Source organism: Strongylocentrotus purpuratus, unplaced genomic scaffold (assembly GCF_000002235.5).
Source record: "Strongylocentrotus purpuratus isolate Spur 01 unplaced genomic scaffold, Spur_5.0 spur5_scaffold_18, whole genome shotgun sequence".
NCBI classification, from domain to species: Eukaryota; Metazoa; Echinodermata; class Echinoidea; order Camarodonta; family Strongylocentrotidae; genus Strongylocentrotus; species Strongylocentrotus purpuratus.
In genome coordinates, this window is record NW_022145603.1 from 19,324,727 (window position 1) to 19,339,965 (window position 15,239).

Sequence of the window (15,239 nt, forward strand, 5' to 3'; positions counted from 1 at the left end):
GGTGAGACATAGAGATGGAGAGAGAGAGAGAGTTGTAGAACGGGAGAAAGATAGAGATATATATATAGAGACAGACTGAGACAGAGAGTGGTAGAGAGAGAGAGAGAGATAGAATGAGAGAGAGAGAGAGAGACAGAGTAAGACAGAGAGTCAGAGAGAGGTAGAAAGAGAGAGAGAGACAGAAAGAGGGAGAGAGTGGTTGATAGAGGGAGAGACAGACAGTCAGACAGACAGAGAAAGAGTGAGAGACAGAGAGATAGAGAGAGAGAGAGAGGGGAGAGAGAGAGAGAGAGACTGGCCAAGCTAAAGAGAGTGGACAGTCTCAAGTTAAACACTAGTATTGGAACACTAAAGTGAGACACAGATGGAGGGAGAAAAAGAGAGAGTGAGAGAAAGAGAGACAGAGAGAGGCAGACAAGCACAGAGAGAGAAAGAGAGAGAAGCTTTCCAATGTGATTAGGGTCTACAGCCTCAAGAGGAAAGCAATGACGGGCTAATGATATGAGTGAATATTTCAAAAAAATCAAATCCCTGCTTTCTGCTCACTTCACAGCCGTGATGGCAGCAAGAAATCGGCCGGCGCCAAATCGGGCAAGCCTCGTCGCGATCGGAATGGCAGCATCAGCAGCACCAAGAAGGGCAAAGATCAACTGGGCATCACCCCGTGTCTCTCGCCACGCTCCATGCAGCTGCTTATAGTGGCCCTCATCCTCATCATGCTCTTCTGGTGAGTAATTGGAATATGATTATTTGTTTGAACGGTTTGTTAAAGACCGTCAATACTACTGGGCTAGAAGGGATTAGAGAACACAGCGGGGTCACTGACAGGTGGCTATCTCATTAACTCAGCTCTCAACTAACGTAAGAAAAAGAGGATCATGGGGGACCAACAGGCACCGATTGGGGAAGTTTTCTATATAGAGGGAGCAGGTAGCTACAAGTAGGACAGTGGGGCTTTAACACATCCCTATGCCTTTCCACGGTAGATTGTGTTTCAAGGAATAATCATGTTCCCCACCTTAGTGGTGTGTGGCAAATATAGATTAATGTCATGCCATTATCTCAATCACCATCATCATCATTAACATCATCAAAGTCATCATCATCGTCAACATTATCATCAACGTCTTTATCGTCGTCGTAATGGTCATGATTATCGTCATCCATTATCATCATCATCAACAACAACAACTTCATCGATCATCATCGATCATCATCATCATCATCCTTATTATCATCATATTTAACATCATCATTATCATCATCATCATTATCAACATTATCATCATCGTCATCATTATTATCCTCATCGTCGTCATCATTTTTATCATCATCGTCATTATTATCGTCATCGTCGCCATCATTATTATCATCATCGTCATCATTCACCATCATTCATCATCATTCATCATCATCATAATCATTCATCATCATCATCATCATCATCATCATCATCATCATCATCATCATCATCATCATCACCACACCATCATCATAACCATCATCATCACCACCAATCTCAGCTTCAACACACTATGTCAATATGATCCTGATAAAAACCTTATTTCAACTTCGTATCTTTCAGCTTTGCTGCCATCGCAACTCTCTACATAATGGAAACTAACGACGATCCAGCCACAATGCTGTAAGTTACATCTATGTTTGTATGTTTGTTTGTTTGTTTGTCCTGACTGCTATTGGCATGTGTATGCTAAAGCAACCAGGTGACCAACGGCTTTAAGTCCTCTCTGAGGGGACTTGGTAATGAGGATTAATGCCTTACCAAAGGCACTAGCGCAACGACTTTTAGAAACATGTTTCCATTTCACACAAAACTTGCTAGAAAACACATCAGTAGCATCGAATTTGAAAGTGTCTTGATGTATGGTTGATATGAATAGAGAAATTAGATTGAATTAATTTCCTATTATAGAGTACGTTGTTTATTTGATGAGGTTTACAAACATTCATGAGTTCCATACACAGTTTATTTCACAATGCAATCATATGCCTAGAGCACTGTTCTTTTAATAAAGAGTTGCGATTGATCCAGATTGGTCCTAAGTATTCCAATCAATCTTAAACTTACAAACTCATCTGTATTTAGAAGAGAATTGCAATCAATATCAAGAGCAGCAATTAGATGGAATCGATCCGTTCCATTCCATTCTCTTTTTTGTAAAGCTGCAATACATTATTTTTACCTTTCATTGCGATTGATGGTTGTTTTGTTTTCAGGTCTAAGGCCCCAACAATGATCAACATGACGACACAAGGTCTCAAGACTTCCACAGTTCTCACCACTACGCTTGAGATGTCCAAAGGTATGTCTCGTTTCTTGTGTTTGTATGCCTAAAGGCTCATTCAGATATGATGCGGTCAACCACCACAAACTAATAACCTCTTTTATAGTGAATTGTTGCAACTTACAAGTTGTTAATATTATGGAGACAGATGCAGAGATGCCAACCAGTACGATGTTATCGTATTTAGTACGATAAAACAAGTGAAATACGAGAATACGATATTGCCTTTGAAAATACGATTTTTCATCTTTAAAAACAAAAACATTGAACAACAAATAGCCTACATGGGCAGGAAATACATAACAATTTTCTCATTAAATGTTAATGAAAGAGCAAACATTTTACTTGCCCGTTCTTACCAGTAAAACAACTGTCTGACATTTTACTGGCCCAGGGCCAACTGGCCAGTGGCAGTGTCAAGTTTTTGTGAAAATCTGATTTTTGTAAGGATATTCAGTCTGTATTTTTGTGACGAGAGGCTGATGAAACAGTACTCTCATCCCATTAGTGTGGTTTTTTCTGAACTTTCAAGATTGTCAATATATTCATTTGACTATGAAATTAGATACACATCGTATTATTAAGTTAATGCTATTCTCTTTTTGTTGCAGTGCCTACAGCTGCTCCAGTGTATTGCTGCAATCCTGTTGCAGAGGTGACCATCTTACCCCCGCTCATAGCCAACATAGCAGCTCTCAATTCAACATTCCATCCACAAGGTAAGAATGCTCCCCGGGGAGTGGAGAACGTGCACACATTGTGTACGGGTAAGTCTGAATCCCATGACCGGGGTTACGGGTAATAACATATCTGTAAAGCGCTTAGACACATTGTTGTATCAATGTTAATGGGCGCTATTTAAAAGTGGAATATTATTATTATTATTATTATTATTATTATCCTATCGTAAAACCACAAACTATCGCGACGTGAAACTTTCATGAATTAATCACGGTCTGCTATTTTTTCCCCCAATTCAACATTCCCTTAATGCATCACTATTAAAGGTTTCAAGCTACTGTTAATCCAGAATCTTTTGTGACATTTCACTTTCATGTAAGTTAGAGATGTTTTTTCTTGTTATGCCTCCGCCACCGAAGGTGGTGCCGGAGGCATCATGTTTTCGGGTTGTCCGTCCGTACGTCCGTACGTCCGTACGTCCGTCCGTCCGTACGTCCGTCCGTCCGTCCCGTTTGACCGTTATCACAATATCTCAAGAACCATTTAAGATTTAAACTTAAGACTCGGGAATAGTATTTATCACCATAGGAAGACGATCTGATTAGATTTTGGAGTACGTAGGTCAAAGGTCACAGGTCACAGAGGTCAACTTATGAAATTCCTTGTATTGAGTTTGTTAGCGCGATATCTCAAGAACCATTTGAGATTTAAACTTCAAACTTAAGGATAGTATGTATCACCATAGGAAGACGATCTGATTAGATTTTGGAGCACGTATGTCAAAGGTCAAGGGTCACAGAGGTCAACTTATGAAATTCCATACATTGAGATTGTTATCATGATATCTCAAGAACCACTGGAGATTTAAACTTCAAACTTAGTGATAGTGTGTATCACTATAGGAAAACAATCTGATTAGATTTTGGAGCACGTATGTCAAAGGTCAAGGGTCACAGAGGTCAACTTATGAAATTCCATACATTGAGATTGTTATCATGATATCTCAAGAACCACTGGAGATTTAAACTTCAAACTTAGTGATAGTGTGTATCACCATAGGAAGACGATCTGATTAGATTTTGGAGCACGTAGGTCAAAGGTCAAGGGTCACAGAGGTCAACTTATGAAATTCCATACATTGAGATTGTTATCATAATATCTCAAGAACCACTGGAGATTTAAACTTCAAACTTAATGATAGTGTGTATCACCATAGGAAGACGATCTGATTAGATTTTGGAGCACGTAGGTCAAAGGTCAAAGGCCACAGCGCACATTATGAATGCAAAAACAGCTTGTGATCGCGTTATCTCAAGAACCGATTGATGGATTCATGCCAAAATTAGGTCATGTTTGTTACTTGCAGAGCCAATGAACTGAGTAGATTCTTGGTTCATAAGGTCAAAGGTCAAAGGTCATGGGCCCATTATGTATGCAAAAATAGCTTGTGAACGCATTCTCATTAGAACTGACAGATGGATTACTATTTAACTCAGAACATCTTGCAGAGCCAATGAACTGAGTAGATTTTATGGTCATGAGGTCAAAGATCAAAGGGTCATATATGTATATGAGAAATTGCTTGTAATCACAATATTCTGAGAACCTGTCAATGGATTACCATTGAACGTGAATTCAATTTTTTTTTTTCTGTTTTGGTTTGTAAAATTGCTCTATAACGGAGGCATCATTTTCGACTGCGCGCAGTCGAATTCCATCTAGTTTTTACATATTTCATTGAAAAATGAAGAATCTCTTCACATGACCATAGTGCGTTCTGGTACCTCTACTGCTAGTCATAGTCATAGTCAATTCAAAAGATTTGTCATTCATAGAGAAACATTAATAAATGTCATGTAAAAATAATAATATTGATAGTGGATTTTTGTATAGCGCTCATTTCTGTTTGACTTGACACTCCTGGCGCTCCACAAATCTTACCACGGCTTTAGCTCAGCTGCCATTATGTCACCCCAGCATATGTAGTATATAGACCAAGAACTAGATAGTTTATTCCTCAGCACTACATCCTGACTCATGGATCCTGCTGAGTATCGTCGTAGAAGTAGAATTAGAAGTAGCATTGTACAGTAAAACCTGTCTATAAAGACCATTCAAGGGAAACAAGAAATATGTTCTTTGTAGACAGGTGGTCTTTGTAGGCAGGTGGTCAATAAAGCAGGTTTGACTGTTGTATGGATGCTCTGTAGAGAATCGTCCAATAGAAACCATATCCAAATTGCTCTGGAGCATTAACTTATACCTCCTTTTCCACCATTCCACCTGCAGCTCCGCCCGTTCTGGCCACCCCTCCCGCACAGGGCGTGCCCCTGAGCACCACCGTCACGGTCCCATCTGGACCTGTCATCGAACCTGTAGCCCCGCCCGTTGATGTACCCGATGGCATGCCTATGAACGGCAGCACTGGGACGGGGGAGATGGGGTCGGTCAACATGCAGACAAGGAGGAAACGGTCAGTGCCACGCAGGAAGAAGAGGATGACAACTATAGGTGAGGATGGCAAAGAGTAAGCCAGTATGGGCAGATCAAAGGTCATTTGTACAAACCTCAAAACCCTAGATAGAGATCGTACGCTTGATCATGTAATTGAAGACAAGTCCAAAACAATCTTGGAACCAGCTGGAATTTAACCTGCCAACTACTGCTTGCTGGGCAGTGACTCTACCACCAGGCCATCACTGGTCCATGGCACAGTCACGACGAACTGCAAACAATTACCTCAGCTCTCCTGACTCAGGCCGCCATTAGGACAATAAATAGCTTTGAATGTTGCGCTTCCTGGGATAAGATTTAATTGTTGTAAAGAAATGTTTTGGCTTGCACCAACTTTATTTCTATTTCTCTGACCTTGATTGCTTTTTCAGGTATCGACGTGAATTTCATCCAAATCGACAGGAAGAAGACGATCTGCCCAGAGCAATGTGCTTCAGAGACCGACTGTGGCGAATCCTGCATTGCCACTGCGTAAGTATGACAAATAATAATAGTTTTTGCTTATATATTAGCCCTTAATACATCGGCAACGTCCAAGTTACTAAGCGCTTTACATTATTACCCCGGTCATCGGATTCTGCCTTGCCCACACACAATGTATGCACTTTCTCCACTCCCTGGGGAGCATTCCAGCAAGAGCTACCAGGCTCAAATTGCTAAGCGTACTACATTGGCTTTCGCATCCTACCGGGTATCCATTTAACACCTGGGTGGAGAGTGGCAAATGTAGATCAATCTCTTGCCAAAGGACATTAGTGCCGCGGCGGGACTCAAACCGAAGACTTTGTCATCGAAAGTCTGGTGACGTATTCACTCAACCACAAAAAAGACAAAGGCATACCCTGACACTAAGTTTCACGCAAGGGGCTCAAGATAATTCAAACTCTTCCAAGTCTGTATGCAAGAGCCCTACGTAAATATTTTGGAATTTGCGGGTCCAGACTCAGATTTCTGGGCACACCATGTGTCTAGGGCGCATGTTAGTGTCAGCCCTGTCTAAGTGTCTAAGGCCTCTTTCGGTTTTCAAAGCTTTAGATTTCAGATTTTAGAGAGCTGTTACTCCTCTGACAGACACTAAAATAGCATATATTGATATTATTGTAATGTATATGGCTTATAAGCTTTCTGTTGATATATTATTTGCCTTTATGCATATTTATTTTATACAAAAAACTCCACTTAGGCCTACACAGAGAAAATTAATTTTTTAAACTGAATTGGAGTATATCAGAACAAATCTATGATTTGTTTGTTTTGTCTTATTTCTCCACAGGAATGGAAACTTCACCTACGACATTTCAGTCGGTGCTCACTTCCCAGTACGTTTCACAGAGCTCTATCTGAAGTAAGTATGAACAACACAGGATTTGTGCGGTATGGAAATTGCCAATTTAGAGATTTTAATGATTAGTTACAATTAGATTGCTTTTTATTCAAGAACAGTAAAACATACTGCATTGGAAATGAGACTCAAAATTTTCTCTGATTTTTTTCTCTTTCTGCTCATGTATAATGTAGTATGAAAATTGCTATTTTTTACATGAAAATAGTAGTAATACAATTTCACATTACATTGCCAATTTAAAAACTTTAATGATTAGTTCCAATTAAATTGCTCTTATTCAAGAACAGCACAGCATACTGCGTTGGAAATAATTTACATTAAAAGAGTAAATATAAATCTCAAATTATATTGCCAATTTAGAAACTTTAATGATTAGTTACAATTAGATGGCTCTTATTCAAGGACAGTACAACATACTGCGTTGGAAATAGACTCAAAATGTTCTGTGAATTTTGCTCTTTTTGCTCATGTATAATGTGTTATAGAAATTGCCATTTTTACATGAAATTAGTAATTATACAATTTCATATTATATTGTAAATTTAGAAACTTTAATGATTAGTTGCAATTAGATTCCTCTTATTCAACAGCTCAAAGTTTATGTAATATCATATGAATATGGTGTCCATGTAAAGCCGGTAAATAGAGAAATGTATAGTAAACAAAATTTTTGGAAAAAAGCAACATAAACAGGAACGATTCTGGGAGGGCACTACTATATAAGTTCATTGCATAAAAATCTTCAACAGATAATTTCATCTTCCATGTGTGTAGTAGAAGATCTCATACCTACCTTACATGAACGAACACCATCATTTTTTTTGCCCCAACTTTATGGAATGACCCAAATGTAATACAGGAATTCCAGTTTTCAGGCAATAGCCGGAAATCAGGCCCTGGCAAGTTATTTCAGACCATAGTTTAGGCTTTTTGTGTACAAAATAGCTCATTCTAGGTGATTTTCAGGCCCTCTGATCAATTCTAACTGGTATCCCTGGTAATATTATTATTATTATGTATTGACAGTACGAGTGAGGAGTCTATGATGGTCCTCTGTTCATGGACCGCTGCATCTATGTGCACAGAGCCAATAGAGACCTTTGAGGCGTCTTCACAGCCAGTCAAATCTGCAATGGTCAGTGTTCAGGTCAGTTAAGGTCACTTTTGATCGATCTCTCTCTCTCTAAGTGCCATATCGTTTGACTTTGGCGATCATGCTGTTCCACAACCCTCGGCTCCTAGCCTTCTCTATTAGCACCATTCCCAGTTCTTTCACTCCTCTCTCTTCCAACAATTTCTGCATACTGTCCATCCAAAGTATCCTCCTTCTTCCCCTAGTGCTCTTTCCCACAATTTTCCCTGTCAAAGCAAGATTTCCTAGGCCTTCTTTACGTGTAATGTGACCCATGAACTTCAACTGCCTAATCAATATCTCGCGTATCATTTTCCTTCGCACTTCAGTTCTTCCAAGAACTTTCTCATTACTCACTTTATATAATATGTTCATTAAAAATTTACAAAGGCAACAAAATAAACTAAGTAAATTCGGTCGTGAAATAGAGAGTTTCACAGCGAAAGAAGTTTTAATTTCTTTAGTGAGTAGTCCCCTTGACTGATGTTTCATTGTATCTTTATATTTCAGAGTCTTGTGCACGTTTGGCAGCTACCGGTTGGAGCATATCAGAGCAGTCTTTACGTGTTTCGTATCGCGCCTGCTATGATTCAGGTTAGTTTTATACAGGCATCGTATGGTGCGTTTACACTGCAATCCAAAATCATTGATTTTTCTGTTGTTTAGCCGGCAAACAACGAAATATTGAAATAAAAAAAATCTGCCTCTGGAGTGTGTTTTTTATTTAACGATTGCAGAAGTTTCACAGATTTTTCTGAAGGCAAACTTTGGTAAGATACCATGTTTTGCTTACCTGACTCTCCTCACTTCCATGCTAACGCATGCAGAGCACTGACGAGTTGCGCGTGCGCACTACCGTTAATCAATAACAAAAATCAGTAGGAGCCATTTTCGACTTTTTTATGCCTCCGCTACAAAGTAGCCGGAGGCATTTTTATTTCTGGTTGTCTGTACGACCGTAGGTACCGTTCTCGGGATCACGTTATCTCAAGAACCGATTGATGGATTACCGCCAAACTTGGGTCATGTATGTATCTTGCAGAGCTAATGAATTGATAAGATTTTGGAGTCACGAGGTCAAAGGTCAAAAGCCACAGGGCTCATTATGTATGCAAAAATAGCTTGTGATCGCGTTATCTCAGAATCCGATGACCAGGGTAATAATGTAAAGCGTTTAGAAACTCGGACATTGCTGATGTATTAAGCGCTATATAAGCAGAAATGTTATTATTAATATTATTATTATATTGGTAAAGGGAAAGAGAAGAACTTTATTTTTTGCCAATCTGAAACTTTTATTTTCACAACAAGAAAGTATTTGAACTGCAAAGACTTAAGCAGAGATGCCAACCAGTATGATTTTATCGTATTTAGTACGATAATAAGTGTGAAATATGAGTTTTTGTGAAAATCTGGTTTTTCTCTCCAAAATCTGATTTTTTAAGGATATTCAGTCTGTTTTTGTTGTGTGTCAAGAGGTTGGCATCTCTGCTCAAGGTTGTAACATACTGATTTTGTGTCAAGAAAGTGTTTGCTTTTTGACTTTACATAGTAAAGTACAGTCAAGCCTGCTATAGTGACCACCTGTCTACAAAGACCACATTTGTAGTTTCCCTTGCAAATGGTTTCTCATTGAAACAGGTTTAAAACCAGCTGGCTGATCTTACTTTCACATTCTTACTGTCCGAACCTCGCGAGTCTTCTCATTCTATTGTATCCCAAGTTGGCCACTCAGTATTCAAATTTGCATTTCTTTCTTATTTAAAATCTTTATATATCAATTTGAAATTTAACTACCACATAAGTCTGTGAATATTGATGTGCATCCCCTCTTTCTTTTCTCTTCTTTTTTCCGTCTTTTCCCCTTTTACCAATTTTTTGTTCCTCCATATTTGTATTATTATGTATCCTTTGAGGGTAGTCATACTATCAAGCTTTGCTTATTTTGTCAACCCTCCTGTTTGATGTTCTCGATTAGTTACACCCAGCCTTACTTTATTCTACATATATTCTTTTGTCATGTGTAAATTTGCAATATTTGTTTGTTATATATTTGTAAAAATGCAAAAGAAAAAGAAAATCAAACAGAAATAAATAAATCAAATCAAATCAAACAGAACCTGTCTATAAAGACCACTTTTTGTGTTTCCCTTGGGCAGTCGCTATAGACAGGTTAGACTGTAGCTAGATATGATTCGATTCATATAAAGTGGTTTAATTTTTGTTCTCTCTTGTTTTGTCTCTGTCTGTATTTTCCCCTTTTTGACCTAACATAGTAAAGTAGCTAGATATGGCGGTATGATTACCATATGCATCGATTCATAAGTGTTTTTATATTTTTTCTCTCTCTCTCACCTTCTGTCTCTGTCTTTATTTCAGGATACATCCTCCATCTGCAGACTTGAGAACCAATACCTGGGAGAAGAATATCTGGAGTATCGATTCAACTTCACACGTGATCTGTCTCTCTGTTCTGCTTAGAATCGAGACGAAACATGTCCGCAGTTTCTGTACCGGTCAAACGATCCCACAGAAAATTTGGTGGAATCCTTTCAGGCGGTTTTATTCTTTAAAAGGGTTAAACTTTAGAGATGATATTTTTGGAAATGATTGGAAGATGGGTGTAGAATTTGTGATATCTGTAAAACACATGGTACTGGTCACTATATCCTTTCAAGTGATATTAAAAAAATGGGTAAACTTCAGAGATGATATATTTTTGGAAATGATTGGAAGATGGGTTTAGAATTTGTGATATCTGTAAAACACATAGTACTGGTCAGTCGATCCTTTCAAGTGATATTAAAAAATGGGTAAACTTCAGAGATGATATATTTTTGGAAATGATTGGAAGATGGGTCAGAATTGATGATGTCCGTAAATCACACAGTACTGGTCAGTCGATCGCAATCTTACTTCAATCATTTTCTAATCGAGAAAATGTTGAAGTAGTGGGGCAATAAGCTGTGAAAAGTGTTGCAAGCTGCATTGGATCAGTGACGTTCTGCTTTCAAATGGTTAAAGAAAAAAGAAAGGGGCAGATTGTCTCGAAAATTTCTCAGAAATGTACACTCATGGAAGTCTATATTCACCTTTTGTCGAAAAAGTTCCATGAGCAAATTGTGAAATTTTATGATCAGTGATTGCCTTTTGTAAATAGATATATCATGTACACCATATACAAGTACTTGTAAGTTTTTTGAAAATAGAAAAACAATTAATATTAGATCTCTTACAATGCAGTACTTCTTCTTTGTATATTTCTTCAAGATTTTATAATGGGCTAGCCATTTCCAAATTGTATATTTTTTATTAAGAGAAAAATAGTTATATCTTGCTTTGGTTTGAGTGATAATGCAACGTACAAGCCTTGCATTAGTGGAGGATAATTGAGATAGCAAAAATTTGGTTTCTTTTGGAATAGATCTCCCTTACATGGGTGGTGTAAATGATTTTACCGTCTTGTCATCATGCACAACATTCATTGTACTTTCCAACTTGGGAATATAAAAGTAGTTGTGTTTGTTACAGGGATGTATGCTATTAACATGTATACTATTAACCAAATGACATTCATATTATTTTGGGAATGATGTATCAAATATCGCTCTCACAAAATAAAAGTAATTGTGATTGTAACAACGTTAAAAGCACTAAAAAAATAGTAATTATTTTTTGGGGGACATTGTTTTGAATTGAGATAGGGAGTAAAGGTGAGCACAACATAAAATATGTATATCAAAGTCATAATTTTCAAGTTTTTTTTCTTCAGGAATCAGCAGTACTAGTGTCATCTATGTGAAGTACTCAATCTTTTTTTTTTGTACTTCTGGTATCTGTAAAAATATTGGAGAAATCTACTTAAGAACATGAATATGTAATGAATCTTCTTTTTTGAAGAAGAGGAATGTTGTTCTAGAGTTTGAGTCTGATTACTGAGCTGCTCTTATGACATTAGGCAGTTGCACATTCCAAATTGAAATACATGTCTTTCAATGATGTATCACACCGTTAATTGAAAATGTTTATAATTTTGCAATTAGAACTTCTGTGACCAAATATGTCAAAATGTGATATATCAGTATCTGAGGCCTTGTCATATCAAAATAAGAACAAATGAAAAGAAAGAGTTCCTTCATCCAATGCTTTTATAATTTAACTCTCCCAAGTCGATAATGAAAAATGCAGTTGGTCGTTCCTTTGTAACTTTAAACTAATTGCCCAATTTTCAAGCTTTTTAGCGATTCAAGTCGGTAGCTCTATGGAAAACAGCCATACAGATACAAAAAAGGAAAAAAAAGAAGAAGGAACAAAAATGCCTTATTTTTGTAGAAGCCCTTTGGACTTTCACATTGCTGGACAGGGAGTTGTTAGAAACAATAACAAGACAAATAACTTGATTGACAAAAGACTTATTGAATGTGTGATTTTTATACCATTTTTAATGGCTTCATTCTAAATTTTTATCCGAAATTGAATGTATATATTGAATATTTTGCTACACCTTTGTATAATCATTATATACACATGTATGAATTTTTTGAGGTACTGTATAAGCTGTGATTTTCCCTGGGGTCTATTTTCGTGAATTTCGCCAATCACTTGTTGATTGCGAATTTAACAACTTGCGGAATTGTTTCTAGCAAGTAATGTTGCATGTCAAAATCACTAATACTTGTATTAGCCCCGCTGCATTTCGCATACGGTGTCTACATACTATAGCATGAACCATATCACCGGGTCTGTGGCCCAGATGAGCCCACTCTGATCCTAATGGGTACTTCAATTGATTATTTTCATTTAAGATCCACGGTAATGGAATGATGATCATTGAGAAGTATATCATTAGTAGAGATTATTGTTTCAAGCGAATTTGAAAACTCGTGAGTTTGTCCTAAGACCTTTGATCTGCGAAAAAATCTTTACATGAAAATATTGGCTTATACTGGTAACTGTTGTATCCTCGTACTTAAACTTTTTTTTTTAGATTGAGCGATATATTTACATTATATGTGTTACGTAGAGATGTGGACGTATTTTAATCCTTTCAGGACTGGATATTTTTTAAAGGACCAAATTGATCACATTCTCATCTTAGTCAATATTTTAGTTCAATAATTAGTGCATAAGGTCGGTAATTCACTACTCGCAAGATATGAAAGCTTTATATCAAATTCACCCGGATTATTCAAACTTTAACTTTATACCTTTATTTTAGAGAGAGAATTATCCTTAAAATTGTTCTATATATTCATTTATTTTCTGATTTATAAAATGCATTTAACATGCAGTATATATTTCCTAAATATATTATATAAAGCAATTATAAATAATTTGTGTGTCGTACATGTTAAATCATAAATGTATCAATGTACTTTCTAAAATCTTTATATTTGTACATAAAATTTTAAGAAATTAGATAACAAAGTGATTTATTGACAAGATTTAATAGCTAAATCAGACTTTTTATGAGAAATTTGCTTGTAGGAAATAATCAAAGGCTGCAAAATTGGGAAATGATGTGTACTTTTTACAATCATGCTTGGTGAAGGGTCTTTTATTTCAAACGCGCATAGGGTTCATGTACTTTGTGAGGATTTATGTTTGAAAAATCATGGAAAATAATTGGCATAGTTTTCTCACATTCATAAAAACAAACATATGTTTACAAGTCGAGTTGAATTAGTGTACATGACGTGATTCAATGATCTCAGCTACCTGTAAGTTGTTTCTTCTTTAAAGAATTAATTAGTAAAGAAATCACCTAATTTGGTCCATTTTGTCATTAATTCAGAGACATTTCTCACAAGTATAAACTTTTTGCTGAATTGAGATATCTGTTAAAATCTTTAAAGTTGTAAAATGAGAGTTTTACAATGTGGTATGTTTAGCTCTCTCCTCAAGGGGAAGTATTCTATCTTTTGTAAACTTCTCACAATTGTGTTTATTGTGATCACGTCCGTAAAATATTTGTTCAAACTTTATATCCCATTCATATAAGATATATATGTTAACATTCATGTACTTAAAGAAACCAAATATTAAAAGGGAGATGGTCGTCAGTTACCATGTGCAGAAGGTAATAATTCGCTGACACCAGACTTAGTGGAAATACCATTGATGAATGTACAAGTCTGCACACAGCAAACCCGCAGTCCCATCAAGAAATACCCTTAGTCTCAGAGAGTCTTTGGGTGAGGGGAATGGAATATAATAAATTTACCATATGGGGGATAGGTGGAAAAAGAAGAGCATTACATAAGGCCTGTTTGTCAGAACACTGAAGGCTTATCCTGGTGATTGACAACACCTGTTATTGGGTTAATACCCGATTGGTGTCGAATTCCCCATGAGAGCCCACTACTATGCATCTTAAACACCAATTTTGGCCCTGGTTTCGCTGCATATGGCGTGTACCTGTTCTGTTCTTTGAATCCCTTGTTTATCTTACTTTGTTAGTCTGGTAATTAAAAGATAGGTTTTTATTTTTTGACCCATGCCTCCATTAAACCATCCCTTTGATGTGATAGCTGAATGCGTGTCTACTCTGTGTTTTTATTCAGTCAAGAGAGTTTTGGGTGATGAAAAATGGATTGGTATTAAGTGAATACATGTAGGCCATTCATTTAATGAAATCAAATCACTGTACATGTAAATGCATACCTTTTCATCAAGTATCTAGTACCAGAGAAGGAGGAGAAGAAGAAGGAGAAAGAGAAGAAGAAGGAGAAAGAGAAGAAGAAGGAGAAAGAGAAGAAGGAGAAAGAGAAGAAGGAGGAGAAGAAAAAAAGGAGAAGAAGAAGATACATTTATAAAGCACAGATACTATGCAAGTATATTCAACTCCTTTGCAAGAGCTGATATGGTTCAAATCTGCAATATAAAGTTGAGAGGGTGTGCTTTTAGTTTTTATCTCAAAGTACTTTATCTCAAAAACACTTTTACATGTTGTCGCTGAAACTCTCTCTCCCCACATCAGAGCCTCCTTTAGTTCTTTCTCCATCCCTCTCTATCTTCAACTTTCTTCTTTATTATGCTATATGATCTGTCACCTACCAAGTCTGACACCATCCAATGCTTGGTCTTCCTCTTCCCCCGTTTACCATCCATCTTCCATTCCAAGATGTCCCTGAGCATATTATCCTCCCCCGTAAGATGTGTTCTATCATGTTTTTCTTTTATCTCCACATTTTTCTCAAGCTCTTTTGTTCATTCACTCTATCCAGCACTTAAAGTGAATGAGCAAAGAAGTTTGAGAAAA

General features: G+C 37.0%; 1 protein-coding gene across 2 annotated transcripts in view; it reads left to right on the forward strand.

Moving 5' to 3' along the window:
* LOC589017 (myelin regulatory factor) overlaps window positions 1-14,513 on the forward strand; it is a 29,635-nt gene extending 15,122 nt beyond the window's left edge. For both annotated transcript variants that reach the window (XM_011676773.2, XM_011676771.2), the window contains 10 exons: window positions 554-727; window positions 1,586-1,645; window positions 2,239-2,324; window positions 2,918-3,025; window positions 5,277-5,498; window positions 5,873-5,972; window positions 6,775-6,846; window positions 7,873-7,993; window positions 8,489-8,572; window positions 10,358-14,513. In XM_011676773.2, the coding sequence (XP_011675075.2) occupies window positions 554-727; window positions 1,586-1,645; window positions 2,239-2,324; window positions 2,918-3,025; window positions 5,277-5,498; window positions 5,873-5,972; window positions 6,775-6,846; window positions 7,873-7,993; window positions 8,489-8,572; window positions 10,358-10,459 (1,129 nt within the window). In that variant the 3' untranslated portion in view covers window positions 10,460-14,513. The remainder of the gene's footprint in view (window positions 1-553; window positions 728-1,585; window positions 1,646-2,238; window positions 2,325-2,917; window positions 3,026-5,276; window positions 5,499-5,872; window positions 5,973-6,774; window positions 6,847-7,872; window positions 7,994-8,488; window positions 8,573-10,357) is intronic.
* The last annotated feature ends 726 nt before the right edge of the window (window positions 14,514-15,239 follow it).